The sequence below is a fragment of the Pelodiscus sinensis genome, chromosome 10 (genome assembly GCF_049634645.1).
Source record: "Pelodiscus sinensis isolate JC-2024 chromosome 10, ASM4963464v1, whole genome shotgun sequence".
NCBI classification, from domain to species: domain Eukaryota; kingdom Metazoa; phylum Chordata; order Testudines; family Trionychidae; genus Pelodiscus; species Pelodiscus sinensis.
In genome coordinates this window covers 26,508,939-26,532,088 of record NC_134720.1, presented here as the reverse complement: position 1 = coordinate 26,532,088, position 23,150 = coordinate 26,508,939, and the positions used below count along the sequence as shown (strand labels likewise).

Below are 23,150 nucleotides of genomic sequence, written 5' to 3'. Positions count from 1 at the left end.
GTGCAAGGTGGGGGAGGGGCTGGGATGCCAGAGGCAGGCTCTGGCTAGGAGACACGTACCTGTGCAGCTCTTGGCCAGCAGCCCAGCTGGTTCCTCAGCCAGGGTCCCTGCCTTCTACAGGGGCCATGCGTTCCTGAGTCTGAACACTGTGAGCCTGTAGAAGGGAAAGGAGGGAGCTGCAATATTTTGCTGAGGGAAGAGGCAGCACATGAAGCTTCCCCTCTCCTCCCTCCAGGCTTGCAGCATTCAGAGAGCTGCTCTGCATTCAGTGCAGCGGTGGAGCAGTCAGGGAGTCTGGTGGAGGCCTGCCCTTGCTCTAGATCCCCTGTTGATCAGGGTTAGTTTCAACCAGTCCCTTAGTAATCTCTTCATTCTGCCAGTCTTTTTTATTACTGTTTTTGATTGTTTGGATACGGAGTCTAGCAACTGTAGCTCAACATTAATAAGGTTGGAGGGGGGGAGGGAAGGCATTATGTGGAATATATACAGCAACATCAACGGAAGGAGCTCATTTACACATTTTAGAAGCTTCAGGAGTAGCCGAGTTAGTCTGTACAGGATAAACTTAAAAAACAACAATTAGTCTGGTAGCACATTATAGACTAACAAAACATGTTGATGGTATTTTCTTCATGCCCATGAAAGCTCATGATACTATCTACATGTTTTATTAGTCTATAAAGTGCTACCAGATCATGTGTTGTTTTTTAAGTTTACACATTTCAGTCCTTCACACCATGGAACCTCCCTGCCTTACACTCAAGGTTTTCCTTTTCAGCTTCTGCTGTTCTTTCCCTGAAGACACTAACCTACTGTGGAAAAGTCAGTCATTGCCCATTGGGCTTTGTGCAGCTCAGTAGGCCACAAACATTTTCTGTTATGGGCCCTTAGTTAAATTGTTACTGTCAAATAAAAGTAATTTTGCCATGTCTCCATGCCTGGTACCTGTCAGTTTTGCCCCCATCAGCAGATGAGATTACTTTCAATAAATCAGGTATGTGGGGAGTGATTGGAACATGAGTATACTGCACTCATAAAAAACAAAATAGGAATTAGCAATTGCCAATTTAGCTAATAAAATGAAAAATTACAGAAGATTCTGTTACTACATCCCCTTCAAAATGGTTTGGTACCCACCCCTACTTTTCATCTACTTCTACAGACATAGGGACAGATACTTAAGAGCCCTGCACAGATACAAAATTGGTATCTGCACCCACATCTGCCAAAATGAACTGGATTTGCAGGGCTCTCCAGATACTGCAACTGCATGTACACAGGCAGATTCTTACATACTTGCAGAACTACGGTTATTTCAACAGGAACTCCATACAGACAGGGGAGAGGGGCCTTCCCCCCATGGCAGGATTTTGGATTTTATGATGTATAAATAAATCCATATATTCCCTCCTCATTGAAAAAAACAGAAAAGGCAAAATTAAGGCTGAGATGTTGAATTAATATTCACATCTCTGATGTTAAACAATATTTAGCACCTTTTCAAGTAGACTTATGTGAATAGTTCTATTCAAGTATCTTCATAGGAATAATCATGTGCATAAAGTCAAGCATGTGCATAAGTCCCTACAAGAGTGGGATCTAATTTAGTGCCTTTCATCTAGAGATCCCAAAGTACTCTATCAACTTTCCCTATCAGAAATTACTTCATTCACTGCAGAATCTAGAAGTCTTGACTTTGCTCTATCCACTGTCAGTTAGAATAATGTAGGCATATTTGAGGTATATCCTTATATGAGATAAATATGAAAAGAGGAACAAAGATCACCCAAGGAATTATAGACTAACTTTAATATCCAGAAAGGTACTGGAACAAATTATTAAACCAATCAATTTGTAAGTACTTGGAGAATAATAGATTTATAAGTAATAGACAATATGGATTTATCAAGAACAAATCATGCCAAACCATCCTGATTCCTTTTCTGAAGGAGTTTTTGCCCTAGTAGTTGCGGGCTAAGAGGTAGATGAGATAGATCTTGGTTTTAGTAACTACAGAATCAGAATTCAAAATTAACTTGATAATTTCAGACCAGTCCTCCAATTAAATAAAATGAAATTCAGGTTCAAAATACAGTAGACTTCCGATAATCCGGCACCTTTGGGATGCAGGTGGTGCTGGGTTATTGGATATGCTGGACTATTGGGAGGTACAAGCAGGGTGGGGGGGCTGTGAGGGGTCTGCCGGGACCCACACTGCCTCCGGTGGGGGCTCGGAAGGGAACAGCACAGCAAGGGCCGAACCCGCCGCCATTTTGCAGGGAGGCAAAGCTTGCAAGCGGCAGCAGCAGAGATGGGGTGAGAGGCAGGCAGCTACTTCAAGAAGTTGCTAGTCTATTACACTGCTGCTGGCGGGATCCACAGGCGACAGGCTCGCAATCTACCTTTCCTCTACTGCCTCTGGTGGGGGCAGGAGCTGAGGGTTGGGGGGGGGAGGGAAGAGGAGAGGTGCGGGGGTCGGTGGATGGCGCCGAACCCTCCGGCGTGTCCCCCACCCCACCCAGAGGCAGCAGAAAAAAGATAGATTGCGAGCCTGTTGCCTGGGGATCCAGCCCATGGCAGTGTAATTGACTAATAACTTCTTGAAGCAGCTGCCTGCCTCTCGCTCCCTCTCCGCCTCTGTGGCTTGCAGGCTTTGCCTCCTTGAAACACAGGCGGAGTGTTCAGCACCCCCCGCCGACCTCCACCCCCCCACCTCCTCACCAGAGCCAGTAGAGGAAAGAAAGATTGCGAGCCTGTCACCTGCGGATCCAGCCGGTGGTAGCGTAATTGACTAACAACTTCTTGAAGCAGCTTCTGGAGCACTTCTGGGTTCCAGTTGGTGCCAGACTATCGGGAGTGCCAAACCACTAGATGCCGGACAACTGGAGTTTTACTGTACTACACTTAGGAAGGAACAATCAAATCTACAATTACACAGTGGGGAATTAGTAGGGAGAGGGTAATTCTTCGGAAAAGGCTCTGTGGATTCTAGGGATCACAAATTGAATGCGAGTCAGCAATGAGATACAGTTGCGAAAAAGGCTAGTATCATTTTGAAGCATACTAACAGTGTTATATTAACGATGTGAAGATAATTAGTACCATGCCACTCAGCACCGGTGAAGTCTCTTTTGCAGTAGTGTGTGCCAGTCTGGACACCACACTTTAGGTAACAAGTAACCAAATTGGAGATCATCCAGCTAAGAGCAACAAAAATGAAAAAGGGTTTAAAAACATGGCCTATAGGGAAATATTTTTAAAATGGGCATATTAAAAACAGTAAAACTATGTCTACACAGCAGCATTATTTTGGAATAACTGACATTATTCTGAAATAACATAGTCCACTACGAGCACTTATTTCAACATAATGTCAAAATAATGTCAAGCGGAGGACTTCTTCTTACTCCAACTCCTGTAATCCTCATTTTACAAGGAGTAAGGGAAGTTGAAGGAAGAGTGTTCATTCTCGGACTACCTGCTGTGTAGACAGCACCAAAAGCCGAAATAAGCTCTCTCGACTTAAGCGACACAATTGACATTGCTCAAGTTGCATAGCTTATTTTGGCTTAGCCTGGCTTTGTAGACTTGCTCTAAGGGGGGATCCGATTACAGTTTTCAAATATAGCTGTTATAAAAAGAATGGCGATCAGTTGGTTCCCTTGAAAATAGGGCAAGAAGTAGTGTAGTTCATTTGCAGCAAGGGAGATTTAGGAAAGATTAACTTTAAGTAAGGCCCTACCAAATTCATAGCCATGAAAAATGCATCACAGATCATGAAATCTGGTCTTTTGTGTACTTTTATTCTATACTATATAGATGTCATAGGAGAAACTGGTGGTCTCAAACTGGAGGTCCAGACCCAAAATGGAATTGCAAAGGAGATAAGGCTTGCAAGGTTACTGTGGGGTGTGTATGGGTGTTGTGGTATTGCCACTTTTTCTTCTGCGCTGCATTCAGAGCTGAGTGTCCAGAAAAAGGACATTGCTGGCAAGGTGCCCAGCGCTGAGGGAAACATCCAAGCAGCAGCAGCACAGAAGTAATGGTGGCAGTACTCTACCATGCTACCCTTGCTTCTGCATTGCTGCCTTTAGAGCTGGGCAGCTGGAAAGTGTCAGCTTCTGTCCAAGAGCTCAGCTCTGAAGACAGCAGCACAGAAGGGTAGCAATGCGATACCATACCATGCCATTCTTCCACGCTGCTACTAATGGTGGCACTTTCTTCAGAGATGTGCTCCTAGCCAGTAGCCGCCGCTCTTCAGCCACCCAGCTCTGAAGGCAGCACTGCTGCCAGCAGCACAAAAATAAACATGGCAATACTGTAACATCCTCCAACTCCCTGTTGGGTCAGGACCCCTACAACTACCACATCAGGAAGTTTCAGATTTAAATATCTGAAATAATGAAATGTATTGTTTTTAAAATCCTGTGGTCATGAAATTGACCAAAATAGACCATGAAGTTTAGAGGGCCCTAATTATAAGAGCAGTTAAATAGGCTTCTAAGAGACACTGTGGAATCCACATCATTAGAGACTTTTAAAAACAGGTTAGACTAAACACTTGTCAAGATGATATAGGTATGCTTGGTCCTGCCTCAGTTCAGGAGATTGGATTAGATCAAGGGTTTTTCAGTCTTATATTTCTATGCAAATAATCCTGATGTGTTTGTTATTTTATATTTATATTTCTCATTTCTATTACAGAGGCAACAGTAGTGGGCAAATAATGGCCCATGGGCCAGAACCAGTTCCAAAGGATCAGACTCATCCAAGCAACAACTATATTGCTGCTGATTTGTGGAAGTAGGCTGGCAGAGTGGGGAGGGACCCTGGCTACAGCAGTTTCAGTATAGCCACAGCCCAGCCCTCCTTGGTGGCTGGAAGGAAGAGCTGGGATTGCCTACCCCCCACGATAGGGAGGTTGGCAAGCACAGGGCACAGCCTCCTAGTTTCCATAAACGTGTAAAGTTGTATGATCTTGTAATTCAAACTGTTATCCTTCAAATTCACAATACATTTTCCTCTGCAAGAGCTACTCTCCCCCAAACAAGCAGAGAGGTTTCTTGGATTCTGATTACCTAGCAAAAAATACTGCTGAAGTAAGAAAGGCAGAATTCCTTTTAGAGACCTTACGAAAGCCCTTATATTGTAATCCCTTATTCAGATGAGCATCCTTTAGTCATAAAACAGAAGCCCATTGGCATCACATAAATAGTAACTGAAGGACTGACCCTTCTGTTACTGTGTGTTCTGATCTTTGAATATATTTAATACATTGCTTAGACTTTAAAATAATGCATCTCCATTGTATTTTCCATGCTACTCCCCTCACTTTCTCTATTATCATGCTGTGAGACCACTTTAGAAAGAGGGCAGTTTGAAATTATTCCCTGACCCTTTGATTATCTGTATCAATATTTAGATTTTTTTTTTCAAAATGATGAAATACCTGCTTCTACTTATGTGGGGTATTCAACACATTATACAAATTACTGCTCTCTGCCCTGAATCACTGCAACTTGCCTTTTCATGCCTGAATTACTTCATCCCCTCTTAGATTTCTAGTGTTCCATGTACTAAATCCACCATGTTCCTTGTCTCTTTGTAACAATGTTTTAACTAATGAAGTCGGGAATGCACTCCCTAAGACATGGTCTACACTAGGGTGTTACTTCAAAATAACCCGCCTTAGGTTGAATTTCTAAGCAGAGCATCCACACTACCAAACCCATTAGTTTGAAATAATGGGCTGCTTATTTTGAAATCTGTACTCCTGCTTATTTCGGGGAATAACACTAAATTTTGAAATATTTCAAAACAGCACTAGTGCAGACGCTGCTATTTCGAAATAATTGGCCTCCAGAGGCCTCTCACAGCTGCAGCTCTGACGACTCTGGACACACCTGGCATTTCCACTGCTCCCCTCCTCCTGCAAAGCTTAAAAGTCCCGGCAGCAGGAAAAGGGGTTGTCCCACGTGGAAAGCTGTGAAAGCCCCGTGCAAGACAGCAGCATCTGAGGCATACATGACAGACCCCAATACTCCATCAGACCCTCCCCCATGGCTGCCACTGCCCAGGGACACAAGAGAGCTCCGGTCTGGACGGGTATAGAGATCCTCGACCTCCAACGAGGTCTGGGGGGAGACCAGCCTCTATGATCAGCACAGCAGGAAAAGGAATGCAGAAGTCTACAGCTGAATCGTTGCCTGCCTCGCTGAAAAAGGGTACACCCGGACTGTTGGCCAGTGCTGGATGAAAATCAAAGAGTTCCAGCAGGCCTACCACAAGGCCAAGGAGTGGAGCAGAGCAGATACCCCAGGGCGGCACCACACAGCGGCTGGTACTACAACCAGCAGGATGCTTTCCTGGGAGGAGGGCCAATTACATCCCTCCCTCCCCCCCCCCCAAACGTCATCGGCAAGCCTGGCCAGGACACACCTGGCGTCAGCTTCCTGGAAGGCGGGATGGTAGATGAAAAGGAGGCAGCCAACCAGGCGACCGAACCCTCCAACTAGGAGCGGCTCTGTGCCCTGGAGCTGGTCCCCACTCCCAGGATGTGAGCATCATGGGCCTTTCCCAACCATCCGACACTGATGTCGGTGAAGTGTCCCTTGTGATCCATGAAGGCCTGCAGCACCATGGAGAAGTACCTCTTCTGTTGATAAAGTCCAAGGCACATTGGGGGCCAGGATGGAGATGTGAGTGCTATCTATGGCATCCTGCAGTTGGGGAAGCCCATGGCAGCAAAGCCATCCACGATGGTGTCCACATTTCCCAAAGCAATAACCCTCCATAGCAGCACGTAGTTGATGGCCTTCACTACTTGTATGAGCATGGCCCCAACTATGGATTTCCCCACACCAACCTGGTTCTCGACGGAGTGGCAGCTGTCCGGCATGCAGAGTTTCTACAGGGCGATGACCATGCACTCCTGCTTGGGGATGGCAGGTCACATGCGGGTGTTCTGTCATCTAAGGGCAGAGGCATGCCACTTGCAGAGCTCCAGGAAGGTGGCCTTCCACATGCAGAAGTTCTGCAGCCACAGCCGATCATCCCATAACGGCAGGATGATGTGGTCCCACCAGTCCAAGCTTGTCTCCCACCACCAGAAATGGCATTTTGCTGTGACCAGGGGACTGAGGGGCATGTGCAGCAGCAGGAGCACCAGGACCTGAGAGAGCAGGGCCTGTGATCCATGCTGGGGCTCATCCAGCAGGTCCTAGTCCTCTTCCTGCTGGAGCAACATGCGGGCAATCTGGAAGTACTAAACTATGAGGCAGTGATGTCTGCAAGGGCAAGCAAAGCACAAGAAGGCACATGCCCACGGTGTCCCTTTTGTGTCCTGTGAGGGGGAGGCACTGGAGGTGTGGTGAGAGATGCGGCCATAGAGAGGAGCCCCTAAAAGCACATGTTGCAGCTTGCCTGACCAAAGAACCATAGGAAGTATCCGACCTCCTGGCACCCTCCCCAGAGTGCTTTCAGGGGCACTAAGTCCAAAGCAGGCTCCAATCAATCTGGATGTGCTATTTCAGACTAATTCTAACTAATTTTAATGCTTCCCCATAGTGGGGACACGCTAGTTTGATTTTGTTAAATTGGGAGTTAAAGTAATTTCAAAATAATTTCCTAGTATAGACATGGCCTAAAGGTGAACTGGAAAATGAATTCTCCAAATGACTAGGTTAGAAAAAATAATTGATATCATCACAAGCCTGAGGGCTCTTCCAATGAAGACATTTAATTTTAGGATGATCATCTGCAAATACCACAACTGTAAGGGAGGTCTACAGTGCGAAGAAAAACCCATAGCACCAAGTCTCAGAGACTGGATCAACTGACTCAGACTGCAGGGCTAAAATTAGCAGTGTGGATGTTTGGGCTCAGGCTGGAGACTGGGCTCTGAAATCAGAGGCGGGGGAAGGGAGCCAGAGGCAAGTGCTTGTCAAACCCCACAAGCCCATGTCAAAATTACCTAGGTTGAAATTCATACCATGGGGCTTTTCTTTGCAATGTAGACATACCTTAAATCAGCAGGCAGATTCACCAGCCAATGCAGAAAATTTACGTTTTATTTAGACAAGGTCAATTCCATGTTCCTATTAACGTATGAACAGACCAACTACAGTTATCTCCTTGATTTTTAGTGTTTGTAATCATCTCTCATGTTGAATTGCTCTTAGCCCCCTTAACTGTAACAAAGATTTTCATTAGGATTAAGATTTGTTTTTCATTAGAGCTGTTTTATGAATTTGAGAGGAAGGAAAAGTTAAAAGGTTGAACTTAGAAGAAAAGACTGACAGCTAAATATGGGCAGTTTGGTTATGAAATAATTAACAATGTGTGTGATATATAAACCAGTTATGTTTTTAAAGAGTGTTTTCCACAAAGACAGAGAGAGGAGCTATGCAGCACAGTACATGGAGCTATAATTTTAAAAGGAGAAATTAAAGCGACATAATAAATACTTCCTGACATACTTATTAGGTTGTGGAATTATGAGAGAACATGGTAGAAGCCCCCATCACTTTGGACATTTATAACCAAATTGCTTCTCACCATGAAATGTACTATAGAAAACAAATCAAGCATGGGAAAGGAGATGGAATGGATGATCCTCTAAACAGATCCTCAGCATGTGATTCGCTTTGATTCCAAATTCTTATGATCAGCACTGCCACGATTCATATTTGTCTAATCAGTAATGTGTTTCTTCCACCAGAGGGCAACCATTGCCTTTCCACAGACTGTTCTTTCATTGAGGATCTGTGTGATTTTCAACCTTCTTTCATCTGCAGACCTCTAACAAGCTTTGAATGGAGATGAAGACCCCTTTGGAAATCTTAGATCTAGTCTGCCGGGCCCCAGCAGTCCACTGGCCACAGGCTGAAAACCACTGCTATAAAATGAGTAGAAGATTTTTTGCACAATAATTTCTATTGGCCCATAATGGTTAATTATTACAGTTTTCAACCAAGACACAAAAACCAAATAAGCTAAATTCAGTTTAAAATAAAAAATGTCCTCTAGGGCTGTTGATTAATTGCAATTAACTCATGTGGTTAACTCAAAAATTAATCACAATTAATCATAGTTTTAATCACACTGTTAAACAATGCCAACTGAAATTTATTCAATATTTTGGATGACTGTCCACATTTTCAAATATTGATTTCAGTTACAATACAGCATATGAAGCCCACGCTGCTCACTTGCTTATATTTTTAATTACAAATATTTGCCCTGTAAAAATGATAAAAAGAGCATTTTTCAATTCACCTTCTACAGGTACTGTAATGCAATCTACAGGCAGTCCCCGGGTTACGTACAAGATAGGGACTGTAGGTTTGTTCTTAAGTTGAATCTGTATGTAAGTCGGAACTGGCGTCCAGATTCAGCCGTTGCTGAAACTGATCAGTTTCAACAGCGGCTGAATCTTGACGCCAGTTCCGACTTAGATACAGATTCAACTTAAGAACCCCAGGCATCCCCAAGTCAGCTGCTGCTGAAACTGATCAGTGGCTGATTCCAGGAAGCCCAGGGCAGAGGCTTCCTGTAGTCAGCGCTGGTCAGTTTCAGCAGCAGCTGACTTGGGGACGCCTGGGGCAGAGCAGCTGGGGTGCTGCTGGGTTGGTCCAGTAGCGCCAAGGAGCGGTGCTGCAGGACCAACCGGCAGCGCCCCACCTGCTCTACCACAGGCCCGGGGCTTTGCTCCGTGTCTCCCTGGTCTGCTGGGAAGGGGGGGGGGGGCGCACTAGCTGCGTCCCCCCCCAGCAGACCAGGGAGACGCTGAGCAAAGCGGCGGAGGACCCAGGCGGGACCGGGGCGCTGATCTGGCTCCTCTCCTCCCCCCCACCCCAGCAGACCAGGGAGACGCAGAGCAGCTTTTCTCGCCCCGGAGGACGGGGGCGGCGGGACCAGGCGTCCCGCCGCTCCTGTCCTCCGGGGCGAGAAAATCCCCGTTCGTAACTGCGGATCCGACATAAGTCGGATCCGCGTAACTCGGGGACTGCCTGTATCTTGAAAGTGTTAATTAAAAATGTAGATTTTTTTCATAACTGCATTAAAAAACAGAACTATATAAAAAGTTTAGAGCTTACATGCCCACTCACTCAGGCCTACTTCTTATTCAGCCAATCACTAAGAACAATAAACGTATTTACATTTATGGGAGACAAGGGGGCTGCACCCCTTGTTCACTACACTTGCCAGTCCCCCTCTCTCTGGGGATAGGTGTCTGGCTGGGGGAGGGGGCAGGAGCAGGCTAGGGGTTGGTGTCTAGCCAAGTGGAAGGGCAGAAGAAGGCTAGGGGTATGGGCTCTTGGCGGAAGGGGTGAGAGGGCTGGGAGTGGGTCAGGCTCAGATGGCAGAAGGGACCCAGAGCAGCCCAGGCTCCAATGGTGGAGGGGAACTGGCACAGCCTGAGGCGATGGCTTGGATGGTGGAGGGGATCCAGCCCCAGCAGCTCCTCCCCAGGAGCACAGGCCCCTCCCCCCCCGGAGTGTGAAGCGGGAGCCGGAGATGCCCATTCCCAGAAGGGAGGGCACTGAGACTGACCACAGCAAGTGGCTGAGGACAGAGGCAGAGACTTGTGGACACTGATGATGTCATTCTGTTGTCTCACTGGAAAAATTTTACGCACGCACGCACGCACGCAGAGACTGTAAATAATTGGGTAGCATTTTCTCTCTCACCTGAAAGTGAGAACAGGCATTCTTAATGGCATTTTTGAGGCTGGCATTGCAAGGAAGTTACATGCTGGATATGCCAGACATTCATATGCCTCTTCATGCTTTGACTTCCATTCCAGAGCATGTCTCCATGCTGATAATGCTCATAACAAAAATCATTAATTAAATTTCTTACTGGACTCCTTGGGGGAGAACTGTATATTTCCTGCTGTTTTACCCACATTCAGCCATATATTTCATGTTATGGCAGTCTTGGATGATGACCCAGTAAATGTTGCTCATTTGAAGAACACTTTCACTGCAGATTTGACAAAATGTAAACAAGGTGCCAGCCAACGTGGCAATGTGAGATTTCTACAGCACGCAACCTAAGGTTTAAGAATGTGAAGTGCCCCCATAAACTGATAGGAACAAAGTGTGCAACATGCTGTCAGAAGTCTTAAAACAGCGACATTCTGATGTAGAAAGTAGAGATCCCAAAATACCAAAAAGGAAAATCAACCTTCTGCTGGTGATATCTGATACAGATGATGAAAATGAACATGTGTCGGTCTGCATTACTTTGAATCATTATCTAGCAGATATCATCAGAAACAGGAAGGCATGTCCTTTGGAATAAAAGGAACATACGAATCTTTAGAATATCTGGCACATAAATAAACTTGCAATGCCGGCTATACCAGTGCTATACAAACGCCTCTTCTCACTTTCACATGACATTGTAAAAAAACAAGTGGGCAGTATTATCTCCTGCAAATGTAACCAAACTTGTTTGTCTAAGTGATTGGCAGTACAAAAAGTAGGACTGAGTGGACTTCCTAGGTGTAAATTTTTACATTGTTTTATTTTTAAATGCAGCTTTTAAAAAATATTTAAATACATGGTTTTCTATTATTGTTAAACAGCATGATTAATTGTGATGAATTTTTTAAATGCTTTACAGTCCTAGTTACTTTTCCTTTTTGGAACAGTCTCATATTTTATCTTTAACAGATGTGATAATGTACATTGTAAAGCAATTATATATCTAACTGTATTTTCAAAAGAATGACACATTTTAAAATTGGATTAACTAAGGGAGATTCCAGATCAATGCAAAATTAAATTTGATTTATTCTAACAATATTTTTTAAATCTTTAATTATTTTTTCAAAACTTTTAATTTTTTCAGTACAGGCAGTCCCCGAGTTACACGGATCCAAATTATGTCGGATCCGCAGTTACGAACGGGGTTTTTTTCGCCCCGGAAGACGGGAGCGGTGGGACGCCCAGATGCGCCCCGGTCTCGCCGCCCGCGTCCTCCGGGGCGAGAAAAGCTGCTCCGCATCTCCCTGGTCTGCTGGGGGGGAATCCCCCCCAGCAGACCAGGGAGACGCTGAGCAAAGCCTCAGAGGATGCCGGCAGCGGGACAGCTGCGGCGCGTCTGAGCTGTCCCGCTGCCCGCGTGCTCCGCGGCTTTGCTCCCCGTCTCCCTGGTCTGCTGTTCTCCAGCAGACCAGCGAGACGCGGAGCAAAGCCGCGGAGGACCTGGGCGGCGGGACCGCGGTGCGCTCTCCCCCCCCCCCAGCAGACCAGGCTTTTCTCCGGCCTGTGGTAGAGCAGCTGGGGTGCTGCCGGTTAGTCCCGCAGCGCCGCTCTGGGCACTACTGGACCACCCTGGCAGCACCCCAGCTGCTCTGCCCCAGGCGTCCTGATTCAGCCACTGCTGGTCAGTTTCAGCAGCGGCTGAATCAGGACGCCTGGGGCAGAGCAGCTTGGGTGCTGCTGGGTTGGTCCAGTAGCGCCGAGGAGCGGTGCTACTGGAGCAACCCAGCAGCACCCCAGCTGCTCTGCCCCAGGCGTCCCCAAGTCAGCCGCTGCTGAAACTGACCAGCGCTGACTACAGGAAGCCCGAGGCCGAGTTGCTCTGCCCCGGGCTTCCTGGAATCAGCCGCTGATCAGTTTCAGCAGCAGCTGACTTGGGGACGCCTGGGGTTCTTAAGTTGAATCTGTATGTAAGTCGGAACTGGCGTCCAGATTCAGCCGCTGCTGAAACTGATCAGCGGCTGATTCCAAGAAGCCCGGGGCAGAGCAACTCTGCCTCGGGCTTCCTGTAGTCAGCCACTGGTCAGTTTCAGCAGCGGCTGAATCTGGACGCCAGTTCCGACTTACATACAGATTCAACTTAAGAACAAACCTACAGTCCCTATCTTGTATGTAACCCGGGGACTGCCTGTATAACAAAAAGTTAACTATTATTAGTTACAAAACTAAAAAGGCAAAACATTTACACAATGGATATAAGTAAAATGTGATTATATATCAGAAACAAAATGTAATGAAAGATTACTTTTTAAATAATGTAAAATGTTATGTCATCTAAACAATAATGATCAGCTGGAGTGTGAGAGAGTGTGGTACCCTGATAATATAATGTGACATTGTCAATTTAAAAAAATTATACTTACATCTGATTAAAAAAAATCCTTGTATTCAGGTAACATCTGTGGCACTGATATTTTAGTCTCATCCAAATGGGCAATCTCCTACTTCTGCGCAGAGCTCCACTGACTTCACTGAGTCTCTACAATAGTTTAAGGGTCACCACATGAATTAGATTGCAGAACTCAGCCTAAAATTACTGTAAATGGAAAGATCACAGATCAGAGAATTTTCTTTTTCTCAGTTTATTCTGTGCATTTGTAGAGGCAGTTTCAGTGGTTTCCCCATGTGATCGGTTTCCCTTTTTGGTTGTGTGGATCACATACAAAAATGCAACAAAAGGGGAAAGGAATTAAAAGAAAAAAGAAGAAGAGGAGGAAAATGTAATTGCAAAGCCACAACAAACTGGCATGGGTAAAAACAGGAGTAGGTGAAGCAATTCAAGATACTTTCAACTCAGTTTTTACAAATTTGCTAGAATTCAAGTTGACTGTATTGATGTAACTTGGCAATATGATTGGTACATTTTACAAATTATGACTTGGTAACACAAAACCAACAACTCTTTTAATGTTAAATGCTCTTTATTATTGTCTGCAATCCTATTATTGTAAAAGGGTCACATATATCTTAAGTTCAATAAAGCTATCAAATTGGTAATCAACCAAAAAGCCAAAAACTAAAAAATACTTGTTTTGATTTTTAGGCAACATCCTCTTGGAGCATAAGCAAATGTGTTTCTGGATTTGAATGTAAGCAGGAATGGCTGACTGAATATGCACTGTTTGTTTACAATTTTGCACACGCACAGGATTTCAGAAAAAAAATGTTAAATGTAGTTGTGCTGCAAATATGTAAACCTGTCCGTCCTCAGCCATTTGCAGTTAAAGGATATTCTTTGTTCTGTTTGGGTTAAAACACACCCTTATTTTGCACTGATTTTGTGTAACACACCCATTTCTTTTCAATAAAGTTTTAAAAGCCCAGTTCCAAATCTTCTAGCTCCTTTAGAAGAGCAGCCTCTTTCTGAATTTTCTCCAGCTAGAAGAAAGACAACACCAGATCATACAATTTGCTTATTACACAACAGGTAAAACAGTAATATTTAATACAGTAAATAATGTACATCATAGTTAATATGTAACTTTAATAGCAAACAATAAGACTGCACTATTTTAACAGCAGCAGGCATTTAAAGAATCAAAATATACAGAAGTTGTTTTAATATATAAATTATGTATGCAAATTGACAATGTATAAAACCACTAGTTTTATCATTCAAAACTTCAGATTGTTACTATTTTGATCATTCCATAAAATGCATTCTCCAGTGAGAAGTGTGAAAAACAAGATTTGGCCAGCTGAAGAAGTAGCCACAGATAGCAAGCTGACACCCAAAATGTGTGTAATAAAGGACAGTAAAAGCAGCATAAGTTAGTGTAGTTCTGTCAAGTATTAAGCAAAAAAACTATGTAACCCACTAGAGGGGGGAAAGGGCACAGATGGCTGTGGAGAACAAATGGCAACAAGAGTGCTGTTATGGGAGGGATAAAAAGCTACCACTAACCAAAAAAATCCTGATTCCCTTGCTTCTCTGTATGTTTTGTTCGCCATGCTCCCTAGTCAGGGGAGCTGTCAGTCTCATTGGACCCCTGGGCAAGGTGGGGGCCAGTGGCTGGCTCCAAGCTCCCAGAAAGCATGGGCCTCAGGCAAAAGAGGCGGGAGCAGGGCTGCTGGCCCTCAGTGCTGCTGGGGACCATGGCACCAGCGCTCAGTGCTACCTGAAGCACACCCTGCCACGCCTCCCATCTCCTCAAGCAGCACTAAGAGCTGCATGGAGCATGCTGTGCAGTGCTCCGGCAGAGATTATAGGGCCCAGTAGCTGGAAGCCCCAGGCCCTTTCAGAATACCGACCCCAGGGGCAACTGCCCCCGCCTAGTCAGTGTGCCTGTCCCTAGTAGTTCCTCAGATCTGCCTCTTTAGAGGTAAATTTGAGAAAAGAAACTCTTTTAACTTAAGTTTTTCCACTTCATTTGATTTTGACATGGAAGACAGACAGGGAGCCATACTTATATAGGCACTTAACCAGAATTATATTAGAAATTTACTCTGGATTAACTATGGATGAGCTTCTCCCATTCACAGCAGTGGTTTTACTACGCCATTGGCATACAGAGTCTTCACCAGACATACTTCAGTGACAGCTGCACTGCTGTACATGCAGCCATGCCTTGAGTGCATTGAAAAATAGAAAGAGCCTGAATAAATACCTGGTTTCTCTCTAGCTGCTTTCCAGTAGCTGCTTGATCTTTCAGCTGCTCAATTGCTTTCAATTTCTGTGAGGAACAAAAGTATGGAAGAGCCAAAAGAGGAACAGAAATTTTCAAATTTGCTGGGTTTACAGTTTGTCATCTTAAAGTAGATACTTTGATGGGGCGTCTGAGCAATAGAAATACATCTGCTTTTCATTTATATACTTAAACCAGAATTTCATATCAACAGAAACCAAGATAATTTTACCTATCTTACTTTCTTCATGAAAAGACCTGAGTAGAGGAACTTCTAATAACTGAAAAGTTTAGAAGATTATTTTATGCATTTAAAATGTAAACACCATACAACTCTGGCACTAAAGTGATAATTTACGAGTAGGATAATTTCTTATAGTGGGGGGGCAACATCTAAGATTCAGAAAGGGAACTCGTCTACTATAAACATCCTCTTTTCTGTATATCTTTCCACAGCATGGCTGAGGCTTTAAGAAAAGAGGTGAATATGGAAAGAGGAAGCTAACTTGATTTGTAAATCTGTTTTATTACAAACTCCTCCTGTTCTGCAATGCAGAAATAGGAAAACTTCTCTGGCCCTGTCCGGTACAACTTCACCCTTGTTTGTAAGGATTTAAATGAGACAATTCCCAAGCCTGACAGTGTTACACAGGTAGTAAATTTAGATCCTTTTGTAGGTTTGAGAAGAAAAAACAGACTGGACTTTGTCATCTAGCAGCGACTTCTTTGCATAGAGTTGACAGGATTGAGATACATATCTTCCTGGCAGTCCTGAGATATAAACATCACCAACCCTTTCTTCCCTAACCTTGAGTCAGAAAAGCCTTCCCACATTGTAAAGGAGACTAAATGTGTAAACCAAATTTAGGAAGCTCACTTAGTTGCTTCACAAGTACAAATATTGACCAGCTATACCATCTGCCCTTTTGAAGAGAGCTTTGTTCAATACCCAGCAATTCTTGAGAATGGAAGAGAAGGTGGAAAACTATTGCTGTTCTGGACAAATCTCAGTCTACTTTACATGCTTAGATACTACACTGACAGGCACATTTTAAAGTGGTTACTATTATGCTGCTTTACACTATGAGAAAGCAGAGGAGAGCAGTTGCTGGAGATGTATGCTTTATGTACACCCTACCTCACTGCTATCAATCATCTCCACAACTAACCCTTCAGGACTTTTTCTAAGAGGAAACTACTCTTCATCAGAAAAATCACTCACCTTTTTCAAATTCTTTATTTTTTTGTCTATCTCAGGGTCTCCTGATGTCACAGGAGGCACAGTGCTGCGTGGTACATTATGTAATGCTGGAGATGGTGTTGATTCCTGGCTTCCATCAGTTTTGGCTTCCTGAAAGTTAATATACTTCATCTACTGTTCTTGTAAACCATTTAAACAACAGCTCTGTTGTTTTATGGCTTGGAACCCAGAAAAGCCGTAGAATAGTTCTCCACTTCATTACTTCTATGGTACACTCTACTGTTTGTGAAAAATCTGCAGTTATAGCTCTATAATGTGATACAGAGCTTCTACTAGAAGATATTAGCTGTAATATTAGAGTTCTGATATATCGTGTCTTAATTCTTCACACACAGAAAGACAAGAAACATGCTTAGTATAATGAAATTGGTAGGACTGAAATAATAAATATGCATCCACAAATATTTCTTTGAATAGGTGGTGGGCCATCCTCCCCAAAACCAGAAAAATCAGGTCTAATTTACTAAGCTTTAGAAGGGTGTTTTAATTAATTGTGAAAGTTGTAGAGCTAACATCAGAAGCTGAAATCTGACAGCTAGCCACAGAACAGGTACAATATGGGTAGCCACAGAAGCACATCATGCCTGCCCTGCTATCATGCCTCAACGCTGAACTACAGAAAGACCACATCTTCGGAGCGAGACAGTATTTCAGTTTTTAAAACCATTTAGTCCTTTGCCTCTCACCTGAGACTGCAAAGAATTGATAAAATTCTTAAGGACTGGAAGGATGAAGTGAGTGATGTTTATGCAAACTTCACACAGACTAATGAACAACCAACTGATGGTAACTATCAGTACCTATCAATCTGGACCAACTTCAAGTGAATGACTTAAAAGGTATATCACATGTTCCATCCAGTCACCTGAAAGTTAGCACACCTGGCCATAACCCAAGATGTGTTACTACAGGACTAAACACCTTTGTAAAAGTTAATATAAAGTTATCCCCAAGAAGGCGGAAATTAGCAGTACCTGTTTAGCAGCTTTCTTTGCTTCATGCTTCCTTTGATTTTTAAGTGCCATTTTAGATAATGGCTTATCACTATTTCCAAGTTGTGGTTTCATGTTCTGAGGTGGTTCCTCCTCATGCTAAAGGGATATATAAGATTGACACTTTTGAAGTGTATCTGCCATATTACAAAATATCCTAGAAAAGAACTCAAGCTTTAGAAAAACTTTTCCATGTGTTAAAGTACCAGACTTTAACAGGGAACCTACAAAAGACCAAAGGGGAAAAATGGGTTTGTGTCCTGTCTGCTTCATTTGAAGGCAGGCTGAAAACAATGTCACCCATAAAAAGATTTTTTTTTTTTTTAAACACATTAGCTTCTCAGGACTTACCCGTCACATGCCTACTAGAGGCCTCTGGAGATGGCTGGAAAAGTACTAAACTAAGTACTGTAAAAGCTTTGTTATCCAGCTTGGTGGAGAAGGAAGGGGAGGGAGGTGCTGGTTAGTCAAATACTCTGGTGCCAGCTCTAGGGTGGGGCAGGGCATAAAGGGACTGTGTTCAGGAGGCTGGGCCCAAGGGATGCAACACGTGGGAAAGGGTGCAGGGTTTGGCCTTGGAGTGGGTGTTTGTATACAGAAGGACCTGAAGGCTAGGTTGGGGCCTGTGAGGGGGTGTGAGGTATGGCCTAAGAGGGAGTTTTGGTTTGGAAGGGAGCTTGGGGTAGAGGGTTGGCACCTGGGAGGGGTTTTAGTATACTCAATCCAGGCAGTGCTCATTTCAGGTGGCTCCTCACAAGCAATGGCATGTTCCTGCCGCTCCTAGGCAGAGTCATTACAAGGTGGTTCTCCACAATGTTTCCATCCTCGGGTACCATCCTTACAGTCCCGATTGGCCACAGTTCCGGACCAATGGGAGCTGCAGAGCGAGTACTCAGGGCAGAGGCAGGCCACAGAGTCTTCGTGGCTGTTCTCTAAGAAGCAGCAGGGACATATCACGGCTTCCAGGGAGTCATGCACCACTAGACTGGGAGCCTGTTAGCCCCATGTCAACCAGACTATGAACTGAACTTGCTATGAGAATCAGAAATGCTGGTTTATAGAACTTTCTGGCTGGTACAAGGCCAGATAACACAGTTTTTACTGTACTCGGAAGACAAAACCTTCACAATTGGGTGGGAAAGTGATTTTTATTCAAACTGTTTAAAACGTTGCTTTTTGTTTACATCTATTTAACTCAAATGCCATACACATAGCTGGAAGTGAAGCATTTTGTTAACAATTTTTACTGTCCTGCCTCTCCAGTCAAAGGTCCACCATTACTTCAGTCCTTCAAGCAAAATCAGGACCAATAGACCTTGATTTTTTTTGTTTGTTTTCTTTTAACATCTTAAAGACAAGCTTTTTTTTAAAAAAAAAAAAGCGCAGCTTTTTCCTTGCTGTTCATTTTTTAAAAAAAATACACAAAACCAAACCACTAAATATATTCCAAGTACAGTAAAACTCCAAAAGTCCAGCACCCAATCGTCCGGCACTCCCGATACTCCTGCATCAAAAGTGTAAGCGCTCCCAGACAGCTGACCGAAAAGCCGTCCGCTCAGCGCACGTGCTGGCTATACCCGGACCCAAGTATAAGGGTTTTTTTTGGGGGGGGGGGAGCAGGTGGAGTGGGATCGGGTTTTGCTCCAGGGAAGGGGAAAGAGAAGGGGAAGGAGAGGAGGATTGGGTCCCAGCCAACTGATTGAAAAGCGTACCTGGACCCAAGCATAAAGTTGTGGGGGGGGAGTGGGATTGGGTTACAGCATGGAGAAGAGTGTTTTGCTCTAGGAAAGGGGAAAGGGAGGGGGAGCGGGAGGGGGATTGGATCCCAGCCAACTGATTGAAAAGCATACCTGGACCCAAGCATAAAGTTGTGGGGGGGAGTGGGATTGGGTTACAGCATGGAGAAGAGTGTTTTGCTCTAGGAAAGGGGAAAGGGAGGGGGAGCGGGAGGGGAACTGGATCCCGGCCAGCTGATAGAAAAGCTGTGCAGCTGTACCGAGACCTCCTGATATGGCATATCCGATAATCCGGCACCACCTAGGTCCCAAAGGTGCCGGATTATCGGAAGTCTACTGTAGTTGCCTTAACTAGTTTTAGCAGATCAGACATTAAATACCTAAATTGGTTAAAACATAGGATTTCCAAACACAGCTCTAATTTTTCCTCCATACAAGCTGGCAGAATGTAGCTACCTCAATTCTGTTAAATAACGAATTTTTCTTGCTAACTCTGTTTATATAGCACAAAGTCAGACCCTAGTAATAACTGTTGATAGCCTGTGATGAATCTGTCACTCCTTGGAAGATAGAAGCCTCAAAAATCAAAACCTAATAATATAAATAAAATAAAAATAAAAGACAAATCAAGCCTGTGACTATTAATTATGGTTAGTGTCTTTTCTTTCAATTTTAAAAAATAGATTTGCATTCAAATAAAGCAAAAATTAAATAAATGAGTAGATCCACATAAGAAAAACAGTTAAGCTGCAATGGACTTGCCAATAGCATCATTGGATGACAAATGCTCAAAGTTTACTGAAAGAGGTCAAACTACTATTCAAGGCCTACTCTCTATGCTATACAGGCAGTCCCCGAATTACCCGGATCCGACTTATGTCGGATCCACAGATACGAACGGGGATTTTCTCGCCCCGGAGGACTGGAGCGGCGGGACGCCTGGTCCCGCCGCCCGCCTCCTCCGGGGCGAGAAAAGCTGCTCCCCGTCTCCCTGGTCTGTGTATCCGTTCCCCATCTTGGAGGCATGCACCCAACCCCAGAATAATCATTTAAAGGAAGAAAAACAAAACTTATTTGAGTTAAGGACCCAAGCAACACTGGATAAATCTAGGTTTTATATGGCAATTTTATGCAGAGAAGTGGATTAGTCCCATAAAATTATAGCCTTCCTAGCACATATTCCCGCAAACAGGTAACAGAGGGGCAGTCAGTGAAACCAGCCTGCTAAAAGGCAGATGTTTGTTTCTAAATACAAAGATTATGACATCATTCCCAAACCACCTTCCTAATTAGTAAAGTAGTTTGTATCCAAATTTCAAATACAGATGAAATGATGGACCAACATAACCGAGGTGAAGTTTACTTACCAGCTTGGAACTGGTTACAGGCTTATTTCTCAGAGCTGGTGGTCTATAAGCTTGGCCAGTTTTCAGCTCAGCATTTGGCAGTTCACTTGGAACTGCTTGGTAAGTTATTATTTTTGCTGGAAATGTTCCATCCAAAAATGGCTGCCAGGAAACTTGCCATATTTCTGCATTCGGAGGGACTTCATATTTGTGTAGAACAGAGCCAGTGTAATGCCAGATCTTGTACCCATTACCAACTCGTAGCCTTGGAGCACATGTAGCAGTTACAAAATGTTCTCCATCAGGGCACCAAGCAAAATACGTAGAATCTGATGCCACTGGTTTGGAAATAAGTTTGTAGTTTTTGACATCCCACACTTCCATCTGTCCTCTGAGATTTCCAAATCCTGCGAGTACTAAGATATTTCCAGAAGAGCTGTAGTAGGCAGCATTACGAGGGCCGGTTCCAAAATCAAACAAAGGGTCACATTTCAGATTGAAAACAGTTGCCTTAGCAGGCATAAAACCATATACAGCACAGAACTCTGTGGAATTGGGATTCCATACTACATCATAAATAGGACCATTTTTTGCTAAAAAAATTAAAAAAAAAGATCAGATTATAAAACCATATAATTTACATTTGCTTGAATGACACTTCCCTTAAAAAAGAAAAAAAACCTCACAACATACGACTTCAAAGTTTTCCCAAAGTCCAATCATCCACCATTCTAGAAAAACTAACCTTTGGTAGACATTGATATTGCAAACCAATGTCTTATGCTCAGTTTTACTTAGGGATACAGGGCAAATTTGCAAGAGATGCAAAATGAGCACATCATTTGCATATCCTCTTCTGCAAAAAACTTGCAGTGTAGACATGGCCATAGTGAGGATGGTCTGTACTACTACATAACCCCCCCCCCCACACACACGAATTCTGAGATACCTCTCCTAAGCCTCACCATTTCTACAGTAATACCAGGTTTTATGTGTAAAAAATATTTTTTTTCATCTCAATATTCAAGTATGATAGTTCAGGACCTTCAAAAACTAGCAGCAGTGGTCCACTGGAAACCTACAAACATCCTCCTTTACAGTTGTGCAGGTTGAATTTCCCTGATCTGGCACTTTGGGACCTGACCAATACTGAATCCAGGAATTTGCCAGATCAGGTGAGTTCAACATCAGCCCTTCTGCTGCTGCTGGGTATGAGGATCTGCTCTGGTGGCACCAGAGAGGATGACATTGACAGAGTGGCACTTAAAGGAAGGGGCAGGCTGGCTGCAAAGTCCCACAGCAGAGAACCTGGGCACAGCTCCCTGACCTCTGCCATGGGCCATGAGGCTCTCCTGTTGGCTCCGCAACCACCCTGCCTCTTCTCCTTAGTGTTTCCTCCCTCCCTGAGCTTGAACGCCACAAATCAGCTATGTGCAGTGCTCCAGATGTTCTGGGAGGGTGGGAGAGAGCTGCTGAATGGGGAATCCCTCCTTCCAGCTTTTCCTCTGTGAGTGTTCCAGCCTGAGAGCATCTACAGCCAGATCACAGATGTTGCTAGACAAGAGAAATTTGGACTATAAATATCCAATCTGTACAAAGCTCTTCTTTCTATGCCAACAAAACTGTGAAATACTGGACTTAAATTTGGCATAAGACTAGGAATGAGGATTACTCAACCTGAGTTTATTACCAGTGATGGTCTTTTAAGGGAATAAGTGGGTGTGACATCTTGTTCAAGACACCCAAAATTGTGAGCCACTGCACTACTCTTCTGCCTTAGCAAGATGACACACTTTAAAGTGAGTATCCCTAAATCCTCATATAGTCACTAGGGATGTAAGCAAGTAGTCGACTATTTAACTACCCAATAAGTTTATGCTTATTAGGTAGTCAAATGGAGTTCTTGACTACTCGCTTCTCTCCATGCTCCCCCCCCCCCTTGCTGCCTGTGTATAAGGCCACCCTGGGTCGCCGTGAACAGGAACTGCTGGACCCGGCATGAGCCGGGACTAAGCAGTCCTGGCTTGCACTAGTCTGGGATGCTGCACCTCTGCATTTTAAATGTAGTAAGAGCTCAGTGGTTGTTGTAGTGACTACACAATTAGCCAGATAATCACCATTTAACATCCTTCATAGTCACAATGATCTTAAATGACAAGTATCTTACCAGCTTTCATAAAAGACTTTCCTTGATACACTTTTGTAATACTGTAGACAATAATTTGATTCAATTGCCCTTTTTTTCTATGCACATTCAGTAATTAAACATTGCAGTTACAGTAACCAATTTTGCAAGTCAAACTTCATTTTTCCCTCCAAAGTGAATATCCACATTAGGGATTATTAACAACAAAGCTTCATTTGGCAGGGGGGAGGGGAAGGGCATTTGAAATAATGGGACACATTAAGGTATCTGCA

At 44.0% G+C, this 23,150-nt stretch overlaps 1 protein-coding gene across 3 annotated transcripts in view; it reads right to left on the bottom strand.

The window, feature by feature from the left end:
- Nucleotides 1-8,051: 8,051 nt before the first annotated feature.
- The window catches only part of EIF2A (eukaryotic translation initiation factor 2A), a 39,322-nt gene continuing 24,223 nt past the window's right edge, over nucleotides 8,052-23,150 (bottom strand). For 2 of the 3 annotated variants that reach the window (XM_025181160.2, XM_025181161.2), the window contains 5 exons: nucleotides 20,754-21,325; nucleotides 17,633-17,749; nucleotides 16,620-16,748; nucleotides 15,380-15,445; nucleotides 13,339-14,150 (listed from right to left, as the gene is read on the bottom strand). In XM_025181160.2, the coding sequence (XP_025036945.1) occupies nucleotides 14,085-14,150; nucleotides 15,380-15,445; nucleotides 16,620-16,748; nucleotides 17,633-17,749; nucleotides 20,754-21,325 (950 nt within the window). In that variant the 3' untranslated portion in view covers nucleotides 13,339-14,084. Of the gene's footprint in view, nucleotides 8,897-13,135; nucleotides 14,151-15,379; nucleotides 15,446-16,619; nucleotides 16,749-17,632; nucleotides 17,750-20,753; nucleotides 21,326-23,150 lie in introns of those variants that run through there. The other variant, XM_006115938.4, reaches the window with a different exon arrangement.